The sequence below is a fragment of the Hordeum vulgare genome, chromosome 5H (assembly GCF_904849725.1).
Source record: "Hordeum vulgare subsp. vulgare chromosome 5H, MorexV3_pseudomolecules_assembly, whole genome shotgun sequence".
NCBI lineage: Eukaryota > Viridiplantae > Streptophyta > Magnoliopsida > Poales > Poaceae > Hordeum > Hordeum vulgare.
The window spans coordinates 547695038-547717599 of NC_058522.1; the positions used below are offsets into that span (position 1 = coordinate 547695038).

At 42.5% G+C, this 22562-nt stretch overlaps 3 protein-coding genes across 5 annotated transcripts; all 3 read right to left on the bottom strand.

Moving 5' to 3' along the window:
• Positions 1-644: 644 nt before the first annotated feature.
• Positions 645-1359, bottom strand: LOC123397233 (vegetative cell wall protein gp1-like). Its single transcript, XM_045091863.1, has one exon. It carries the CDS (start codon positions 1357-1359, stop codon positions 838-840), a length of 522 nt encoding a protein of 173 aa, XP_044947798.1. The 3' UTR covers positions 645-837.
• A 383-nt stretch (positions 1360-1742) lies between these two features.
• LOC123452703 lies at positions 1743-5489 on the bottom strand. Of its 3 annotated transcripts, XM_045129410.1 has the most exons (4): positions 5175-5486; positions 4807-5038; positions 3497-3830; positions 1743-2688 (listed from the first exon to the last, which is right to left on the bottom strand). In XM_045129410.1, the coding sequence occupies exons 3-4, from the start codon at positions 3818-3820 to the stop codon at positions 2179-2181; spliced, it is 834 nt and encodes a 277-aa protein (XP_044985345.1). In that variant the 5' UTR covers positions 3821-3830; positions 4807-5038; positions 5175-5486; the 3' UTR covers positions 1743-2178. The 3 variants fall into 3 exon arrangements, with proteins under 3 accessions (XP_044985345.1, XP_044985347.1, XP_044985346.1); XM_045129412.1 differs by lacking the exon at positions 4807-5038 and having other exon boundaries at positions 5175-5489; XM_045129411.1 differs by lacking the exon at positions 5175-5486 and having other exon boundaries at positions 4807-5164.
• A 5383-nt stretch (positions 5490-10872) lies between these two features.
• On the bottom strand, positions 10873-13560 carry LOC123452705 (60S ribosomal protein L4-1-like). Its single transcript, XM_045129413.1, has 2 exons — positions 12416-13560; positions 10873-11235 (listed from the first exon to the last, which is right to left on the bottom strand). The coding sequence occupies exons 1-2, from the start codon at positions 13514-13516 to the stop codon at positions 11122-11124; spliced, it is 1215 nt and encodes a 404-aa protein (XP_044985348.1). The 5' UTR covers positions 13517-13560; the 3' UTR covers positions 10873-11121.
• Between the last annotated feature and the right edge of the window lie 9002 nt (positions 13561-22562).

Genomic DNA, 22562 nt, shown 5'->3' on the forward strand with positions numbered 1-22562 from the left:
ACAGCAGGAGATCCAGCGCTCCGCTCGACAGCAGCTTCCGTTCCGGTTCCTCCGTGGCGTTCCACGTTCGTCAAAGTTTCCCACGTCAGTCCCAACTCCCAAGCAGGGCTGGTGAGATGCAGCGAGCCAGCGATCATAATTCTTAATCTTTGCATGCAGCCATCATAATTCTTAATCTGAACGGCAATTGATTCTTTTTTAATTTTTGCATGCAGCGATCACAATTCTTAATTTTACTACGATTTATTTACGATTTATTTTAATCTTGACATGCATCGATTCAGCAGCGATTGTGATGGGATGTTATGCATCACAAAGTCTTAATTTTAATCTTTGCATGCATGCATCACAAAGTCTTAATTTTACTAATTTTACTACGATCTAGTGATTCGTTTTTAATTTTTAGGTAGTTTATGCCCTAATTTTGATTCGTATTTATTTATTTTCAAAATTATTATGAAGCCTAAATTTATGTCTTATTTTTTTTCTATTTATTTCGTTAATCTATACTATTTATTTATACTAAGTGGTCCTAAATTTTAGTTTCGTCCTGGCCCCCGAAATCTCAGGACCGGCCCTGCATAAATAGATGATGAAGAAGAACTAATCCACTCTAGTCTCAGTACTACTACTAGAGCCCAGAGTTCAGAAAACTGTGACAAAATTCATGCTTTATCATCCGTGACTAAATTTACACCGGAACAGGAGGGCGCCGCGGCCGATCCTCTTTATTTGAATGATGAAGCAGCTGGAAGCTACATGGAGTACTACGCTATCTTACAGCGGGATCTCGGTGTCCGTCATGGTCGGCCGCACTGCAGCTTGCGTTTCCTTTCCTCACACGAAGGGAGGCGGGACGTCGGACGGCTGCGGCGGGACGACCTCGGGCGGGGCGCGGGGCGGGTCCAACTCCGGCGGGGGCGTCGGGATCACGTCGGGGTTCGGCGGCACGGCCGGGATCTCCGGCTTCGGCGGCGACGGCACGAACGGCCCCGGCTGCTCCGGGCTGGGAGGCGTGCCCGGCACCGGCGCGCCAGGCATCGGCACGTCCACGCCCGGTGGCGCGTTGAACTCCGGCGGCGTGTCGATGCCCGGCATCTCCTGCGGCGGCCGCGCCGTGCCCGGCATCTCCTCGGGCGGGCGGGCCGTGCCCGGCGCCTCCTCAGGCGACGGCACCGCGGGGAACCCCGGCGGCGTCGGCCCCGGAGGGAACCCCGGCGGCGTGGTGGAGCTGCACCTGACGCCCACGCGGCGAACAGAGCACGCCGTCCCGCGCAGGCGAGAGCGCAGGCCGCTGCTCCCCGCGGCCGCCGCCGTGCACCACGCTGGCAACGACGCCCTCACGAGGCTCACCGACATCGTCACCTGCTGTCCGGAGCTAAGCCAGGGTCGGAGCTCGTCGACGATACAGAGACTACAAAAGCCAGTGCGCAGCTGCGCGAGAAGAGAAACACGGGACGGGAGCAGAGCAGAGCAGAGGCAAGCGGCACTGCCGACGTACTTTAACGCCTTTCACGTCGACACGCGTTCGGCGACGAGACGAGACGCGCGGAGCGCGTCATGGCACGTCGACCGCGCGCCGCGTGCCGGGACGAGACGGACACGTGCCCGCATGGCCGGACGGTCGAGTTCGAGCCGGCTTTCGACACTGCCTGGCGCACTAGTCGGTCGGTCCACTTTCAACCTTATCGTTCAGAGAGTGATAAAAGCGGATCCCCGGAGAATTTTACCAACACATGATCTTGAAGTAAAGAAGTAATGATAATCTTGGAGCAGATCAGTGAGTTGACAGATGATCTTGAAAACTGTTGAGTAGATGGATTTACATTTACATAGATAGAGAAGGCAGGGCCAGCACTAGTCGTAGTAATTCAGGAGAGCCAATGGCCCAATGCTACTGGAGGACTGGAGGAAGACGACGACGTACGCTGCAGAGCTCTCTCTACGACGACGCTCAACCTGCTGCTGCCGCATCGGCTACGACACAAGGCGAACAAACAAAATTCTCTTTTGCCGAAACGAAAAAACAGAGAGCTCCGTGGCACATCGACCTCCATTATTTCGCGGCACCCTGCGGTGTTCCTCCGTCTGGACTCTCGACTGGACTGGAGTCACCTCGATGAGTGATGATGAGTAAGCCGTCGGCGAGCCAGCGGTGGCCGGCGACGAGGATCGGGCTCAGGAGGAGAGCAGGCGGCGGAGCTGGAGGAGGTGCTCCTCGTTGGAGATGTTGAGGGAGAGGCGCAGGTTGGTGAGCAGCGACTCCTGCTCCCACGTCAGCGGCCCCGACGCGTGCAGCGCGCGCACCGTCGACCGGTACGCCTCCAGCTCCAGCTCGTGCACGTCCACCCCCGCCGGCCCGCCGTCGCTCAGCGCGCCCTCCGAGTCCGACGACGACCACGCCGCGCGCGGGGAGCCGGCCACCACGCGCGACTGGGCGTCGCCGCGCCCCACGGAGCAGCAGCCCCCGTGCCGGCCGCTGCTGACGCTGACGCCGACGCCGGCGTCGTCGTTCGCCGCGCTGCAGCTGGCCACCGAGCACTCCGCTGCGGCGGCCTCTTCCCTGGCCACCTGGAAGAGCCTTCTCTGGCTTGGCCGAGGAGAAAAATCAAGAACTTCGGACGATCTCCTCTTCTTGCCTGATCTTCTCAGCACATCCGCAGGTAGCTGCTTGCCCCTTCGAATCACCTGGAAGAAAAGATGGGTAAAATTGTGAGAGAAGTTTGAGTAATTGCACAACTGTTGAACAGTCGGATTAAAGTGTGGACTGAAGCCTGATGCAGTGAACAAATTATGAGGTTTGGTGGCAATTTGCACAATTCATGGTGGTGCCAACCAACATGTTGTCCTCCTATCTAGTATCGTCAGTGTGTGTGCGCATTTGCTTCCTTCAGAGATTAGGTACATTTGCCTCCTTAAAAGCAGCAGATGCTTCAACTGCTTGGTAGCTACATTTGCAGAGGAAAATAGACTCTGCATGAGATGGCATGCTTGTGATGCCTGACAAGTGGAGTTGCTCCCATGTCAGCCGTGCTAGCTCCAAAATCGCCCATCAAGTATGGAGCATGGAGACCAGCATGGCACATCCCTAGTATGGAAGAAGAGGATGATCAAGCAAGTACGTAGAATGTGAACATTGTCCCGGAAACTATCTACTGAACTCTGCAGAGCTTTTCCGTTCTAGGACATGGCTATTTTCAGCCCAAGCTATATATAAGGAACTCATGTCTACTGTTCTACTTCTGATAATACCTAAATCCTGTTCATAAATGGAACACCGAAATAACTTCACAAGCAGTGCAAAGGTTGGTTGACGGGTCCTAAACTAGCAAGAAAGAATTCTAAATACTGTAACCAAACAATGGATATATGGCGAACAATTGATCTTCTATGAGTATGAAGCTATGAACTTGTAAGTGGTATCTTTACAAAGCAACTGCCGAATGAATAGTACTACCGATACATGCTCCAGGAACAGAACCGGATGTCTGCTTACCTTGTTATCAGCTGCAGGAAACTGCTTCCCATGAGGTGGAGGTGGAGCTGTGGGGGTATCAAGTGCAAGTGGAACCCTCATGCTAGAAATGTGGAACTCTTTGAGCTGGATGCAGTCGGCGAGCCTGATGACAAAGTAATCGTTCTTCACGATCTTTGCGATTTTGCCAAGCTTCCATGTGTTATGATCAAACACCTCGGTCACATCTCCAATGATCCATCTGCATCTTGTCTGATGAACAACAGCTGGTAGGTTTGGCCTGAAGCCATAGCCGCTCTGCACGGTGATCGGATCGGCCTCCCTAAAACTGTTCTTCAGCTTCATGATTCTACTCCTGAACAATGGGGAGGTAGTAATAAGGTCAAGATATGCACCAGCAGAGAAGCACTGGACAGAAAGGACAGAAATATAATCTAATCATGTTCGCGCTTAATGGATCCAATGAAAAACAGGACAATTGTGATTGATCGTATGCAAGTATCTGAATATGTAATAGCAAAAGAGGAGCAGTCCACTGCCAATCAATTTCGGCATGGGAAACGATCGCCAATGATCTACAAAATAATTCTGATTGTATGTGTACATGTGCATGAAGTTAAACTGAATTGACACAAATAGTCAACACCAATTCAGATCCATCTCCCTGTAAGAGCTGAGAACAAGAACAGCTGCTCAAATTCAGAAGTTCCGAGAGAGAACGAAATTGGACAATTTTGACACACACGCACACAAAGCAGAAGAGAAGTAAACGCCTCATCCAGGATAAACCGACCGATCTCCCAATCCAGATCCAATGGCATATTCATGGACGCACCAGAACCATGAACACAGGAGATCGATCAGCAGAGATCATATACATACAAGGACGGAAATTCAGACGAAAGAAACCCCAACATACATGCCAAAGAATCAGTTTTGAGGAACAGAAAAACATTCAGCAGTTCCCTACTTGACTTGGTTTTCATTCAGTCATCGTTCTTACTCGATCGAGATTCCCAGCTAGAAAAACAAAAACAAAGCACAAAACAAGGTGGAAAACAAGAGCAATCCACAGAACTCTGAACACTTGCAGCCTCTGAAAGAAAAACTCAACCATTGGGCATTGACGATCCAACGCCATCAAGGGGAAACGGCTGCCTGCAGAAACACGCAGCCATCGGAGGAACACTCCGGATTGGGATATCGAACTGGGAACGGGCATCGGGCAGCTCGGATTGGGATCAGGAACTGCAGGGGATCCGATCCTCGCCGGACAATCTCGTCATCAAGATGCGGAAATTAAACGGGGAAGTAATCCACTCGTCACCAACCTGCGGCAGCTGTGGGTGGATGCGCCTTGGCCAATCGAAGAGGAGGAGATGAAGCAAGAAGGCCCGGTGAGGTGAGTGCCAATCTCTCCTTCCTTCCTTCCTTCCTTCCTTCCTTCCTTCCTTCCTCTGATTAATCCCCAATTGGGTTGCTCCTCCAACCCAACCCAATTGGGATTAAGCCGCGAGGGCGAGGACAGAGGGGAGGGAGGGAGGGAGGAGACAGGCGGCAGTTCTGGTAAAAAGGAAAAAAAGGGAAATAAAAACTGAGCTGCGGAGAAATCACCACCACCGAACCCCAAGAATAGAAAGCGAGGAAATTTGGAAGGAATGATAGTGGAGAGAAATTTGGAGACTGATCGGCGACCAACCTGGGAGGAGGAGGATGGATCACTGGGGCGAATGAGGTGGAGGGAGGGAGGGGCCGGGCCTTGGAAGTGGCGTGCTTTCTTGCTGCTTGCCTACATGGGGGAGGGAGATGGGCATGGGCTCTGTTCTTTCCTTGCGTTGTTGTGTTCTTGGCTCTTGTTTCCTTTCTCTCTCTCTCTCTCTTCTAAATAAAAATTTATGATTGTTTTATGCCGGGTTAAAATAGGTTACTTTGAGCATTGGACAATGAGAACTTTTGGATATGAGCTGCCAATTGATGGCTTGAAATTCTGAGGAAGGAACGGAGTGTAACTGAAGGTCCCGCCTGTCAGGCTCTAACTCGGAACCCTGACCATTGATTTTGTGACAAACGTCGAAAGTGTGCTTTTTGTGATTCACCAGCAACATAGAGGAGATGGGGAGGGGGGCACCACACAAGGTGTGGGAACAAACGGAACAAGGGGGTGCTCCGTCCTCGAACACACGGGGAGGCTCGTGTCACAACCAAATCTAGACACCTTAACGGCACGACCATAATCGAGCCGAACCGGCCAAATACACCATTCATCAAAAGCCCAAATCTAGACACCTTAACTGCACGACCATACATCGAGCCGAACCGGACAAATACACCATTCATCAAAAGCCCAAATCTAGACACCTTAACGGCACGACCATACATCGAGCCGAACCGGCCAAATACACCATTCATCAAAAACCCAAATCTAGACACCTTAACGGCACGACCATACATCGAGCCGAACCGGACAAATACACCATTCATCAAAAGCCCAAATCTAGACACCTTAACGGCACGACCATACATCGAGCCGAACCGGACAAATACACCATTCATCAAAAGCCCAAATCTAGACACCTTAACGGCACGACCATACATCGAGCCGAACCGGTCAAATACACCATTCATCAAAAGCCCAAATCTAGACACCTTAACGGCACGACCATACATCGAGCCGAACCGGCCAAATACACCATTCATCAAAAGCCCAAATCTAGACACCTTAACTGCACGACCATACATCGAGCCGAACCGGACAAATACACCATTCATCAAAAGCCCAAATCTAGACACCTTAACGGCACGACCATACATCGAGCCGAACCGGCCAAATACACCATTCATCAAAAGCCCAAATCTAGACACCTTAACGGCACGACCATACATCGAGCCGAACCGGACAAATACACCATTCATCAAAAGCCTAAATCTAGACACCTTAACGGCACGACCATACATCGAGCCGAACCGGACAAATACACCATTCATCAAAAGCCCAAATCTAGACACCTTAACGGCACGACCATACATCGAGCCGAACCGGACAAATACACCATTCATCAAAAGCCCAAATCTAGACACCTTAACGGCACGACCATACATCGAGCCGAACCGGATAAATACACCATTCATCAAAAGCCCAAATCTAGACACCTTAACAGCACGACCATACATCGAGCCGAACCGGACAAATACACCATTCATCAAAAGCCCAAATCTAGATACCTTAACGGCACGACCATACATCGAGCCGAACCGGATAAATACACCATTCATCAAAAGCCCAAATCTAGACACCTTAACAGCACGACCATACATCGAGCCGAACCGGACAAATACACCATTCATCAAAAGCGTCGAGGAAACGATGAATGCAGGAACCACTCGAACCCAAGGAAAACGTTGTCTAAGAGGCGCAAGGACGAAGTACATTGCGCCCAAAAGGCACGTGCCTACGGCGGCAGCGATCGCCGCCCCAAGCCTCGCCGCCGAGGCCATTCAAGAAAAAAAGAAAAACAAAAATCGCCCAAATAACTCATGCTAGCACACGGTAGGTACGTGCGGACAGCAAATTGAGATCGAAATTGTACTCAGATAATTCAGTTACTCACACTTAGAATCAGAGGGAAAAAAATAGGTCAATGCTTCAAATGCGTGAAGGAACAAAATTGCCATCACGAGCTGAAACACGCGCGAAGTGCTTGCGTGCCCCGTACCAGTACTACACAAGGGTATGCTTCACGTTCTCCTGGGGTGGAGTGGCGACGTGAACGATGCTGCATCCCGCTAGCAAAGGTAAGGGGGCGTTGCTTTCTGGTGTGACAATTGTGCCACAGCTTTCCTCGTGTGTCCAAGCTAAGCTAATACTATTATCATCGTCTGATGGGTATTTTAAGACAAGGCAACAAGTGACTACGAGCTGTGCAAGCAAAGCACACCATGGCAGGCAGGCTGGTTCATTAGCGCCTTCTTGCAGAGTTTCTTTCCGAATTGTTTCTGGCCTTGCAATGTGAGCTTTCGCCTTGTTTCGCAAAAAAAAAAAAATGTAAGCTTTCGCCTTGTGTGCCCTAATTAATGGATGACGACGAGCAAATTATTCATCCATTTTAAAAGCTATCCAGATAAGGCTTAGTGCGATGCTACATGACAAACCCACATAAGTAATAACTATACTAAAGCACCGGCAGTTTGGTTTTCCTTGTTTGTTTGTTTTCTTAGCTTTTTTTTTACTACGTCTTAGGTATTTACCGCTTAAGGTCACGAAATATCTACTGCCAAGTGCCCATTATCCCCACTAATCGCTTCTCCTTTCTTTCTTCTTTCTTCAAAAGAGCCACCATAGAGAGAAAGGGAGCAGCCGCCGCCTCCATGGTCCATCCATCAACGCCCACATTCACGCCGTCGTCGCAATTCCCTCCCCTTAGACCCTCCATTATGTAGGTCAAAAAGCGGTGCTAAATTCGCTTTTGATCCATTTAGCACCGGTGCCCTTCATTGCCCGGCTAGTTTCATAAAAAAATCAGGGAACCGAAGCAAGTAGATGTTCTGATGCCCGGCCGATGCCAAATGCAGAAAGCAATAGAATATTAGTTCATGGACCACTGCAAAGAGCCAACAAGGGTGAAGAAACTCACGTGAATAGGGCATTTGGGTCCCACTTTTAATCAGGCTACAAACGCAACATTGTGAGACCGATGCTAAATAAATTCTTAGGGCATCGCTGCCCAGCCGATAATATTTTAATACATTAGGCATCGACTACATAGTGGAAGGCCTTATGCCGCCTCCTATCCCTGCCCTCCTTCACCTCGGTCTGACTACGAGGGGACGTCATTCGTGCGTCGTCGATGGGATCTAGAGTCTCCTTAGCATCTTCCTTCGTCCTGGGTTGGTTTGTGCCAAGGGTGGGTTTCGCCTGGCTGCTAAGCAAGTTGGGTTGATGCCGTGAGGCCATTTCCCCCCTTCTTCAAAAAAGCCAGTAATTAGTGATCCTTGCATCTCTATTTTATTTCTGCAATTCACTTACTTCTCACTACAAAATTTAAGAAAGAAAAAGATATTACGAGTATTGTTGGTTGATCAAAATCCATTAACCAGTGCACGGTTTGTCAGTCTACCACACTTATATGAGTATTGGATGGTTAGGAATTTAATGATATCAGATATTGCCTACACACATCATTTGAATGGTGTTCCCGAACATTAAAGTCGTTATGGTATATCTTCTCCGTCCTAAAATAAATGTCTCAACTTTGTGCTAGCTCTAGTATAAAATTGTATTAAACCTGAGAAATTTATTTTGAGACAAAGGGAGTAATATATAGTATTTTCAGAAGAAATAAGGACGTGTGTACATTCTTCTCCATATGACATGCTATGTTGATAAATATCAATCCTCTTCGTTCTACTGAATTGTTCTATGATCATGTGCTTTTATGCATACATAAGATAAGCATAGTGTGCTATTATTCCCAGCCAGCAAGATAGAAAATGAAGCTCTGATGGTTGTATTTGTTAGGTTTATTTTTTAATCCTTGAAGTAATGGAACATATATTGACTAGCAGATGATGTAGCATATTTCATTTTGTCAAGCTTGTGATATGTACCTAAATTGTTAATTCAATTTTTTTTTTACTTTGGATTTTTAGCGCGTCTCTGTTGTCAGGGATAACCATGCATGCCATTAACATTCGATAGCCTGTCCCTGTATGTCCTTTCCATATATATTTGTTCTAATTAAACTTCGCTTGAAGATTACAATGCTGAGTGAGCAATTGGATGTATTAGTTTGTGTCGTGACAATTTTCCCTCTGGTTAATTGATCTTGATGCTAAACAAATCTTGAGCAAGGGATATCATCCATGCTTTGTTTTCCAATATTTTTATTAGAAAACGACTGTTACATAAGGTGCAGATTTGGTGTTGTGTTGCAGGACATGTTCTTTATCTTTGATCTGAAGAACTGTCATCATTCTGAATTGATTGGCACATGGGTGAAACACAAAACTTAAGAATTCTGCTTGATTTTCTTTGTTTCAGCAGTTCATGTTAATCATTTCAAGGATACTTCTTTCCTGCCATGTTATTTGAAAACTGGTTGCTTGATTCAGAGTGCTTGCTTTTTTTTGTATAGATTAGGACAAAGTGGCGAGGTGCTGGAGGTATTTAGACATGATATTCAATTAGATTTCTTTCATGATGCCTTTTCTCTACGCCTCTATTAATTATACGCAAGGAAATTCTGATTCTGATCCTAGATTGCATACATGTATTGTTAAGGTGATTTATTTTCTTCAATTTTTTGCGCCACTCAGGAAAGCATGGTGTCATTACCATTAAGCTATTTTGATTAACATGGACTGTCTCACTGTACTCTTGCTTCAAAGGAATATTTAGTGATTTTCACAATCTACACCAAGTATTTGCAACTTATGTTGTTCTTAGATGTAAACTTACGCTAAAACAGTTAAAATTTCACCAGTCTGCCAAGTGCTTCTTGACGTAATAGATACTCCTTGCTCCATCGGAAAGTAGCGCCGTCAATGAAAAAGGTGATATGTAATCTAGGTAGGATGACAGGCTTGCTCCATCAGAAAGGACATTGCCTAAAGCCATGTCTTCCAACAAAGCGTACATGCAAAAATTGCCAAGAAAGTAATGCTAGACAGCTCTCCCAGCAGCAATGAACAAATTCATTGTAAACCGTATAGCCATAATGAGCAAAAAGTTGTTGATAGCAACAAACAATGGGCTCAAATATTCCCAGCAGGTAATATTGTGGTCTATCAGAAAAAAAAATGCTATCTACTACTACCTCCATACAAAATGCTATCAGTACAAAGGAAGTAAATTGGACAAAAAACTCTGTCGCTCAAAGCAACAGAAGCTAAACATTCAGACTACCCGACAGAAAAGTGTATATACAGCAGTCCTTAGACTACCAGACAGAAAAGTGTATATACAATAGTCAAATCTGTTCATTCCAAAGGGTGCTACTTTTTCTCTACTGTGAAAACAAGGCAGAATCAAGAAATTAAAACAACTGAAAGAAGGAAACGAAGAATGCTTACGAATCTGAGAGCGCCCGGCTGCTGGATTGAAAGGAATAAGCAGAGCAAGCGACTGGAAGAACAACAATTGTTTGTGAAGTGGGGAATTTCTTCTCTGAGGAGAGAAATGGTCAATACCCATGAGCTTATCCAGACCCCACCCCATAAGAATGGAACCAAAAGGACAAGCTGTGACAAAAATCTGAGCTAACAAGTCTTTTTGTTTATTGTTTTTGTAAAATGCAAGAGCCCATAAGATAACAAGTTTTTTTGTTTTTGTTTTTGCAAAATGCAACATCCTAAAAACGTTGCAAACAATTCATAAAGAAACACAGATGCCAACCGCATAATTTAACCATTACGAAAATTATTTCGCATTCATAACAGAGTATATATGAAAAACAGGACTCAGAATCTGAACAAGCAACCAGACGATAAAGCATGTCACACAACATGTCTCGCAAAAGGCGTCCACAGATAAAACACTCGAGATAAACAGCATACGATGTCTCAGATTCCATAACACGGCACAACGACAAAATCATACTTTAGGGTCTCAAGGTAGGATGATAAAACTGCTACTACTTCAACGAGATGGATCACTGGCTGACGCCGAGCCACTTGGAGAAGACGTCGAACTCGGTGTAGTCGCTGTCAGAGATCATGGTCTGGTACCACGCCTTGCCAGCAGCCTTGATCTTAGTTGCCTCCTCCTACAATAACAACAATTCAATCTTCAGTACAAGAACAATATATGCATAATAGGAATTTTAATCATCAAAAAACAGAGAAGTTTAGACAGGGGCACAGGAGATAAACGAACAGTTTTCAAGCAACCAAACATGAAAAGGAATACTAATACTTAACAAGCAATAATATTAACCACAACAAACCTGTGCTTGTAAACTAATAAAGCACCACTAATATAACAGGACATTTCAAATGCAGTGATGATTAGTGGTAAAACAATATTACCTCAGATTTCAGTATAGCAAAAAAGTTTATGTCCTTCAAGAACATTCAGTGCCAAAGTAAGACTAGTTAAAAAGCAATCGAGCTTAGAAGAAAACAAGCATAGTACATACTCAAAGAATGGCAAGCCAAAACTTAATGTATCAGAACATAACAACATAGCAATTGCATATGGTGTGCTCTATTAGACAACAATGTATGGATGGAAGAGTAACACAATTATCCATATTGATGAATCAGGCTCACAAAACAAATATACTTAGAAACAAACAAACTAAGACAGGCGCCTTCACTATGAATACAAAAGATTAAGCATGCAACTAAAAACTGAAGTCCACAGAAATACACTATTGAGCCTATGCAAGGAACACACAATCTGCGTGTTTGCTCCATACAACAGTCAATCATAAGACAGTTTAAACAGAAAGGATCACAAACTGGGATCGTCTAGATAATGAAGGGTTTTAGGCATGCAATTAGCAAATAACAATCAGCTTACAGACTTGCATTTTTTTCAATGCTAATTAAACAGCATGGCATGCCAACGTAAGCACATCAAAGCATATCAAACAGTTGCAGAAATTGCATATACAATCTATGGGAAACTAACATGACATACATATAAAGCAATCATCATTATACAAGCAGCAAGTATACAAAAGAATAAGAACTAACTAATCAAGACACGCAGCTTGACGGTGAACACAACATTAAACCTGCAACTAATCAAAACCTGTGCCATACAACACTACAAACATATGGACATGGACAGAATTGCTATCATATAAGCTGAAACCACCATGTTATGCTACATCCAACTAAACATAAATACTTAATCAAAATTCAGTACGAATATTCAACCAGTACTCAGGAATACTATAAACTATCTGTAATTGTGTGAACCTAAGAAAAAGAGCTTACCGCGCTGAGCTTGGTCCTCTTGGAGTTAATCTTGTCCTTCCTGGCCTTGACACGTGCTGCCTCAGCAAGAACTGCCATCCTGCGGGCAGTCCCGAAGTAGGGGTTGAGCTTGAGCACGGCAGCAGCATTCTTCAGAGGGTTCTTCCTGGCCTCCCTGCGCTTCACCTCCTTGTTGATGGGCTTCACCACAGACTGGACCTCATCAGAGTTGATGAGGCGGCCAAGGTCAGCGTTGGTCATCTTGGGCCTGGGGAGGACGAAGCCCTTCTTCTTGGAGGAAGACGCCTCAAAGGAGCCGTACACCTCGTCCAGCTTCTTGAAGGCAGACTCAGTCCAGATGACGAACCGGCCAAGGTGGCCACCAGGGGCAAGGTCGAGCAGGTTGAGGCGTTCGACGTTGGCAACATCCACACCAGGGAGGTTGCGGAAGGCCTTGACGATCTTGGAGCCCTCGGTGCCGTAGACGATGAGGGGCCCCTTGCGGTTGATGTACCTGCGGTTGCGCATCTTACCCTTGCCGGGGCGGATGCCGACGGAGTCCTTGGCCTTCTCGGCGTCAGCGAAGGCGCCCATCTGCTTGAGCACCTTGATGGCCTGGGATGTCTTCTCGATGCCCTCGGCCGAGTCGGAGACGACGAGCGGGAACTCGGGGACGCCCTCGATGCGGTGGCCGCGGGCGGTGACGATGGCGGGGACGGCGGTGGCGGCGAGGGCGGAGGCGACGGCGACGCGGCGGAGGCGGATGTTGACGCGGCGGTGCCACTTGCGCCAGATCCGGGTGGGCGCGAACATGCGTCCGCCACGGCACATGTTGCCGAAGGCTCCCTGCCCGGCGCGGTGGGTACCGCCGCCGCCGACACGCGGGATACGCGAGACGGCGCGACCCGTGCCCCAGGACTCGGCCGAGGTCTGGTGACCGGCCTTGCGGGAGACGGCGTAGGGCTGGCGGCTGTTGCAGGAGAGGAGCCTGTGGACGAAGGTGATGACGTCGGGGCGGATCGGCGCCGTCATGACGTGCGGCATCGGGACGCCGGCCGCGTCCGTGGCCATGTCCCCGTCCAGGGCCTTGACGGAGACGAGCGGGCGCGCGGTGGTGGCCATGGGGGCGGAGGCGGCGGCGGCGGCGGCGGGGGAGAGGCTGGACTGGGCGATGGGGGTGAGAGTTTAGACAGAATGGCCGAATGGAGCCGAGCTATAAGGCCGCAAAGTGGTGGAGTAAAAGATCTCTTGGGCCGTTTTCGTATAGGGCCACGAGATGCTTCATGGACCTGAGAAAAAGATTTCTCTGTCGAAAAAAACAATTCCTCGGGCCATCGACAACCGGATAGTTCCCTTTTTTACCGTGCAAAAAAAAAACTGATAAGTGTCATAAATTTATAATTAAACTAGTACAAATTTTATACTAAATAAGCAACATTTATTTTGATATAGATGAAATACTAGTCAAGGGCAACTCCAACGGGCCACCAGCGTCCATTTTTGTCCGCACGGGCGAAAACCACGGTTCAATGCGTTGACGCAAATGGATCGATGCGTGTTTTGTTGTCCGTTTTGACCCATTTTAAGCTCAAAATTAGATTGGATTTGAGTCTGTGCACACACGATGCAGACGCGTGCGTTGTCCTCCTTTGACCAGCCTGTCGGTGGCAGACAGCCAATGCCCTCATGCACGTGCACTTACACACACTTAACGACCAAAAAAATAAACATGTGCTCCCTCTATAAACTAATATAAAAGTGTTTAGATCAATAAAACAATGATCTAAATGCTTTTATATTGGTTTACGGAGCGAGTAGAAAAATAATGTTTCTATATATATATACAAAATGTATTCCCTTCTTTCAATAATGTTCGGGTTATTAGTTCTACCACGAAAGTTAACGCAGGTTTACTTGAGCGATCCAATCTCAAATGCGGGAAGCGCTCTCAGCTAACCTCACGAGTGACCCAGCCAGCGATATGTTCCAGAAAAAAAGCATTGTTGGTTATGGTTGTAGCTGAACGAGAGAAGAGCGCTTATATTACGAAATTGCATGCAAAACTAATATACCCAAGATTTTGGGAAGGAGGAGGTACAACGTGTATATAAAAATAAAAGTAGGCATACAGAAGCATATTATTTTTTAAAGCTGATTAGGTTTTAAAAATTGCTAAACATGTATATAAAATATATTCCTCACGTATAAGAACGTAAATTATGTGTGTGAAAATCATTATTGGCATTAAAAATATATTTAATGTGTATTGAAAAATATTGAACATGTATTCAAAATTTCTAATCTTATATTTGAAAATAAGAACATGAAACTAAGTTTATAAAAATAAAGAACACAAATGGACTCAAAATATATATGCAACAAAAATGTATGATGCGTATGGGGAAAATAGAACATAAATAAAATAAGTATTTTAGAATGTTAAAAGTGTATGTAAAATATCTTTCGGATGTGTACCAAAAATGTTGAATGTGTACTTGAAAAGGTTCACATGTGTTAAACGGAAAAGAACCAATGAAAAAGACAGATAAAAATAAAATAACAGAAACCTAATAAAAATCATAAGTAAAAAATAAAACCAAAAGTAATGAAAATGAAAAACCAAATAAAATATATGAAAACATATAAAACCAATAAAAAACAAAGAAAAATGAAGAAAATAAATCAAAGCCAAGAAAGATACAAACAAAAATGAATAGAAAAAAGTGAGAAACAAGAAATACACAAAGAAAAAAGTGAAACCAGTAAAAACAATGAAGTAGATGAAGAAAAAAAAAGAAAACAGGGAAAGAATACCGATGGAAAAATAATGAAAAAAGCAAAACAAACAGTAAGAAAAGAGAAAGCAAGAAAACTAGAGAAACCCAAGAATAAAGAAAATATATGTAGAAAAAATAATAAAACAGTTGAAAAACAAATAAACCTAAAGAAAAACAAAAGAAAAAATGAGATAATCTGTCGGCTATCACTAGCGAGCTAACAAGAGAAGCTATACAAGCGCGAAGCGGGCGAGCTAACAATATGGGCTGGACAGGCAATGTAGCGCGAAGTGAGACCTTCAAGGGCGAGTTTGTTTCTCGCTACTCCTTCCTTTCCGGTTTATAGGGCTTAAATATAAAATCTTCATCAATCAAGGTGCATTGTGAATGGATAACGCTAGTTTTAACTAGCCAATAAAATATTTCTCACATATTTGATTTCCGAAGCAATTAATATAGCATCCTCCCTCTCATTGGACTTGCATGGTGCATACAGAAAAAGATGCATCCATATCCGTTAATTTCCTTTCTTTTATCTCTATCAATTAAATATGACTTGAGACTCAATGCATTTTAACTCATTTAGAATCAAAATAAGTCTAATTTATTAGAAAACTGAAAAATTTAAGACAAACCCTATAAACCGGAAAAGAGGAAGTGTAAGCGAGATCTAATTCTTATGATTGCCACCCGCAACGACTTCGAGTGCGGGGTCGCCTATAGGGAGGTGTGAATATGGCCACGTTAGGCTGACGTCACTCGAATGTTACCCATGTTTTTTTCGTTTTATCTTTATTTTCACTATTGTTTATATTTTGAAATGTTCTAAATATATATACTACAAAGAACACTTTGCCTAAAAGTTTGGAAAAATTGCAATTGACAATTTGAAGGTGTTAAAAGGTGTATACAAAAATGTGAATCATATGTACAAGAAATGTTTGTGATATTTAAGCAATGTCATGCGTTTCAAAAAATGTATGTGACATTTAAAAATATATGTATACAATGCAAACAAAATTTGTGTAATATGCACAAACATATGTTGCATTTAAAAGAATGTCTATGGGCTTCAAAAATGTGTTTGTGACATTATCAAAAAATGTATGTATTTTATTTGCAGAATGTAAAAAAATGTTTCGTACAGATAAAAATATACATTACCTTCAAAAAAAACCAGAGGTTCAAAACAATGTTTGTGTCATTTCTAAAAAATAGTCAGGTGTGTCCAAAATGTATTCATTAGAATTTCAAATGTTTATATAATATATAACGTGTACAACATGTCGTTGTAAATGATGCCGTATTTAAAAAAACAAGTATTTAAAATATTTATAACCTGTATTTTAAAAACAATGTTTCACATGTGTGCTAAGATTGTATATTGTGTACTGAGAAAAAATAGAGACATGTTAAAATGAAGAAAACTGATTAAAACAAACAGAGAATAAAAAAAGTAAAGAAATCCAAAGTATACAAAGAGAAAAAGCAAAATTAAAAAACACAAAATATAATGAACAAATAATAAAAATAAAGACAACCAAATTATAATGAAAGAAAAATCAAAAGTCCATGAAAAGCTAGAAAAAAAACAAAAGGAAAAGGAAGAACATCAAAGCAAAACACGCGAACCTAGTGACAAACGGGGGCTTAGGGGTGGCTTCGCACAGAGCATCCCACTGTCGGGCCAAGTGAGCCGATTTCCTTGTTGAGTTTCTTTCGTTCTGTTTGACAAGTAAAACTACTGACGAAGCTACTCAGCGATGGCATGGACTGGCCCAATTTGTGCGTAGGAAGTTCCCCTATCACGGCATCCGTGTTTGGAAACTTTCTTCCCTGAACCGGTTTATTTTCTTTTACCGGTTTTCTTTTTCTTTCTATTTTTTTTCGTATTTTCTTTTTTACTTTTGTCATTTTTCTGTTTCTTTTTTTCTTTCTTCTTCTTCTTTCTTTTTGCCTTTTTCTGTTTATTTTTCCATTTTCAACTTGAAATTTTTACAATTTTGAATATTTTCTGAAAAGTACAATTGAAATCAGAGGAAAGAGAACAAAAGTAAAAGTAAAACATTTTTTGACATTCCTGTACATTTATATAATTTGTGAACATAATTTAAAAAGTGGAACTTTTTTAAACTCCCGATTAATTTAAAAAACACGAAGAGTTATTATAAACGTGGACAGTTTTTTAAACTCCCGAACAAATTTCAAACCCGAGAACAATTTTGAAAATTCCTGAACAAATTTTGAAGCACAAACCATTTTCTTCAATCTTGAAAACAAAATTTTGATATGGAGATTTTTTTCGAAAAACTTGAACAAATTCGCAAACGCTAACAATTTTTAAAGCATGAACATTTCTTGATCTTTGAGAACAAATTATGAAATCCAGAACAATTTTGAGAACTTGAACAAATTTGGAATCACGTACAATTTTTTAAAGCACAAACATTTTTTGAATCTTGAGAATAAATTTTCGAAATGGAAAACAATTTTGGAAACCCTGAACAAATTTGGAAGCGTCAACAAATTTGAACAGTTTTAAAAACAGAGAACAAATTTGAAAGTGTGAAAAAAGTTGCAAAGCAGAAACATTTTTTGAATCTTGACAACAAATTTTGAAACCGAGAACAATTTTGAAAAATCATAAACAAGTTTGGAAGCGTGAGTTTTTTAAACATTTTTCATACATTTTTAAATCTAGAACAAAATCTTAAATCGAGAACAATTTTCTAACATTTTTCAAATTTGAAGAACAGTTTTTGAAAATCTAGGATATTTTTCGGAAAATGAAGAACATTCTTTTAAAAAGAAGAAGAAAATTACTATCGAATAGAAAGAACAGTTTTTAAAAATCTAGAACATTTTGCAAAAATCGGAAAATATTTTTTAAAAATTCAAAACACTTTTTAAAATTTCAGATTTTCTTTAAAAATCCAAAGTATGTTTTACAAAAGGTAAAACATTTTTGGAATTTGAGGATTTTTTTGAAAATTCGAAACATTTTTTGTAAATCCAGAAGAATTGTTGAAACAGAAATAAAAAAGAAGAAGAAACACAAAAGCAAAAAAAGAAAAAATAATAGTTCAATGGACCTTTAGAAGTTTTCCAAAACCAGAAAAAAATCCGACTGGAAAACTTTAAAAGGTTTCCAGGCTTAAACAGGCCGGTTCCGTGACAAACGAGCGACAGCCGGTTACTGTATGGATGGGCTAGCCCGATCCGCTCGTCCATAGGTAGTGCTAGTGGTTCATATGACGGAATCCCTATTTGCTTCATATTATGCTGTCGGGTGAAAGATTTTCCTCCACGCCAGCCATTGGACTGAACCAGTTTCATATGTTTCTTGCTTTCAATATGGTTTCAGACGCTCAATGGTGGCTGCGTTGACTCTGGATTCTATGATTTTTATGTTTTTTGTTTATACTTAAGTTTTCCTTGCCTTGTTAACGGATTTTCTTTGTTTTATGTTTTTTTTTGTTTTTTCAACTGATATTGTACATTTCTTTCTTGACTTTCTAGATTTTTCTTTGCTTTCATTCTCTTCATTTTTGTTTCTTTCTGGTTTTCTCCATGTTTTAGTATTCGTTTTTTCTTTTTATTTTGTTCTTCAGTCTTCTTTTGTTTCTTCCCTGATTTTTCTGTTGTTTCTTCGTTATACTTCGGGTTACTTCAGTATTTTATCTGGTTTCTTTATGTTTCTTTGTTGGTTTTCTTTGTTTTTCGTTGTCACGAATTCATACCTAAATTTTTCCAGCACTGTATACATAAAACATGTTTTAGATAAGCATTGTACATTTGTCAAATACTTAACGTACATTCTGTTTTACCTTTTTTTGTTCGGTTTTATTATTGCATCTCCCTCTTGTGTTTCCCTTTTTCATTGTTACACATTGTTCATATTTTCATCTTTCTTTGGTTTCTCTTTTGTTTCATTCATGGTTTCATCAGTTTTTATTTTCTTTCTCATTTTCTACTATTTTCATTAGTTTTCTGTTTCTTTCTTGATTTTTTTTTTTTTGCTTTCGGTTTGCTCTAAGCGAGGTTGTTTCCTTTTTGCCGCTGGATACGTCAAACGCAACGCAGATGCGAAGCACGGAATCTGGGCCATCCCACTCAGAGCGTGACCACAGTGTGAGCCGACCGAATTCGGGATGATGGTTCCCAGAACTGGGTTATTTTGTTTTACTTGTTTTTAAGGGCTTTCTCTGAATGTTTTTATATTATCATTTTTATTGTCTTTTCTTTCCTTTGTTTCATCTTCTTTTATTTTCGTTTTAATAATTTTATTTTTAAGCTTTCTTGAGTTTTTCAAATATTTATTCGAAAATTCAGAAAGTATTCCTGCTTTTAAAATTTCTTCACATTTTTCAAGCAATTGTTTTAGTTCCAAATTTTTGTTCACATATTCAAAAATATGTTTTAGTTTTCGTAGTTCTAATTTTGTTTACAATTTCCAGAAGGCATAAGTCAGCCATCTGATATTCATGATGGAGTCCATCTCCTCATGTGTGTGCCACGTGTCCGTTGGTTCACAACAGTTGTAGCACTCTCATCATTCTTCCACCGAGCAACAACAACGACTGCACGTATTTATTTCTCGAGCAATCCATTGCCTTGCCCCTGCCGTCACCCGCCTCTATGATGCACACCGTTACTCGAGCCTTGTATGTAGCCGTCCATGGAGTAACAGATCCTGCAAAATTATCTTTGTTGCATATTTTTTTGCAACATGATTTTTGTTGCAAAAAAAATAATTTATGCAACCATTTCTATGACATATTCGTTGTTGCAAAAAAGTTCTATACACATTTCTGTAACATGATATTTGTTGTCAAAAAAAAATCTGCAACACAACCATTATTGCAAATGTTTCTACGAGAAGATCTCTATTGCAAAGGATTCCACAACAAGACTTTTGTTACAAAAGTAGAGGACAACGCGCAGTTACTAGATTGTGCGAGGTCTGACAACCTGCGAGGCGGCGAGCCTTTTTAAAAGTCCTCCATCCGACCCATAGCATGCCCCTTTTAAAAAATGTTCGAAATTTGTGCATGTTTTTAAAAAAATGGAGTTTCCAATTTTTGTTTATGTTTTCAAAATTGTTTAAAATTTCAAAAAATGTTTGGAATATGAAAATTTATTAGTGTTTTTAAAAAAAGTTTAGAGTTACAAATTTTCGTTGCATTTCTATTGTTTCAACTTTTCAAAAATTGTTTGCAATTTCCAAATTTGTTCGTGTTTTAAACAATTTCTTCGAATTTATGATTCCTAAAAATGCTCTCATTTTAAAAATAAAATAATGTTTCTGTTCTCAATATTTGTTCACAAATTTAAAAATTCTCACATTTTGATAAAACTTGTTCTTGATTGTCAATAATCCATCAGAAATTTTAAAAATGTTCCTGTTTTTTTACGTTTTGATCACAAATTCAAAACAATGTTTCTGTTTTTAAATTTTGTTCACAAATTCAATAAAATCACATTTTTTATAAATTTTTCATGTTTATAGAAAAGGATTTCCGAAAAAGTTCATATTTTTCAAAATTTGCCCGCAAATGCAAAAATACTATTCCTGTTTTAAATTTACTTATAAATTCGAAAAATTGTACAGTTTTTTCTAAGACTCATGTGTTTTGTCAAAAACATTAGATTTTTTATAAAATATTTATTCAGAATTTTCAAGAAATGATTAAAAAAGGAAGAATAATCATCAACATCGCAAGTTCTAAAGTATTTGCGTTGCGTTTTCACCACGGACATGAATCTCTGCAGTGGCTAGTTACCTTTGTCTGGCAAAGCACAATCGCGAGCTCTAATCCTAGTTGACGCTCCGTGCTTTTCTCTCATTTTAGCGTGCTGAGTTTTTACACCGCATGCAGCCTACGTGGGCCGGTCAAATCGGGCAACCGCCTTATGCGAAGCACTGATGTTCTATCGTAGTATGCGACAGATAGGAGGTCTCCTAATGGCATGCACAACAACATTTAGTCAGTTGTGTGTAACAGCTGCCACATATGAAAGTATCGGATGTGGGGGAGAGAGAAAGGATAAATTGACCGAGCCTGTCTGCAAATATACCAACGGTCTAATCCCATGTAAATCACTGCTTACCGATGGCTTTTCCCCAGTTGTACGAGTCTGTCGAACATCGTGGGCTACTGAGATCTCATGTTTCGTGGGCCAGGTATTTAGGAGCAGTTCAACTTTAATAGAGAGGTAGCGCACGGGATGTACATGACCGTTTCACAGCACTTATGCCGGCCTATCTTTTGATGTCGCTAGGGTCCGCTTATGGCCCAATATCTACATGTGGCCTACCATACTACACATACAGGCCCACACAATAATTGGAAAAATCGAATGCAGGTGCACGAATCAATACACCTCTGTTCGTAAATATATGTCTTTTTGAAGATTTTACTAATGGACTACATACGAAGTAAAATAAATGAATGTATATTTTAAAAGTATGTCTATATACATCCGTATGTAGTCTTCTAATGAAATTTTTAAAAGGACTTCTATTTAGGCATGGAGGGAGTACAATACTAGCTTCCCATGAGTGATTTCTCAAAAACTAACTTCCCATCAGCAACAACAAAAGAAAGTTGCCTCAAGAAAAAAATCAGAAGGAAAATCAAACATTCAGGTCGTGGAGGGCGCTGGCACGGCACGTCGCTCTCCAGTCCAGGTCTTAGCCAGAGCATGCAAAGCAGCGACGCGGCACAATGCCGTGCCGGTGCGTGGCCGTGGCGTCTGGCAACCACAACCTCCACGACGTATGGTGCCTGCAGCTAACCTGGCCGTACTCGGTCGCCGTCGTCCGGTCACGCGCCGCGCATGCAATGCCGGAGCCCTCTCCGACTGTCCCTCTCCGATCCATCGAGCTCGCAATTGACGTCACGGCGGACGTAAATTCTCCTGATGGCTTCCACCGTGTGTCACTCGTAGTAGCTGCAGTCTGTGGGCTCGGCGACGGCGGCGGCGACGACGACGACGACACACGTGTAAAACCCGCCTGATCACGCGATGCCCATGGCCGATGATGGAGGAAACTAAAGACGGGCAGTGCAGGCGAGGAGAACGACGGGGCCGGCCTGCGGCAAGGCGCATCATATCGAAGGGCCTCCGGCCCAATGGCAGGTCGGGACGCAAAGCATTTCACTCATGCTGCGTGCATGCACATGTCCCTTTTAACCTTTGCTTCTTTGGGTGCAAGCGAGAGATCATTCATTCGGAGGCGCGCAACCCCTTTCAGCACGCATGCGGTAGCAAGCGTTGCCGCATGCAACAAGCCGGTTTGCTTCGGCTTTATTCCATTTCCTCTTGCGCCCGCCCATCTTCTCAGCCGCATGCATGCAAGCGTCCGTCTCCTCCGTGCCTAGCACTGT

Excerpts from the sequence above, each read along its gene's own strand:
- LOC123452703 (XM_045129412.1), bottom strand. The coding sequence starts at position 3,820 with ATGAAGCTGAAGAACAGTTTTAGGGAGGCCGATCCGATCACCGTGCAG. Across the intron at positions 2,689-3,496 it reads TTCCTGCAGCTGATAACAAG|GTGATTCGAAGGGGCAAGCA; the intron begins GTAAGCAGACAT and ends CTTTTCTTCCAG.
- LOC123452705 (XM_045129413.1), bottom strand. The coding sequence starts at position 13,516 with ATGGCCACCACCGCGCGCCCGCTCGTCTCCGTCAAGGCCCTGGACGGG. Across the intron at positions 11,236-12,415 it reads AGAGGACCAAGCTCAGCGCG|GAGGAGGCAACTAAGATCAA; the intron begins GTAAGCTCTTTT and ends TTGTTATTGTAG.
- LOC123397233 (XM_045091863.1), bottom strand. The coding sequence starts at position 1,359 with ATGTCGGTGAGCCTCGTGAGGGCGTCGTTGCCAGCGTGGTGCACGGCG.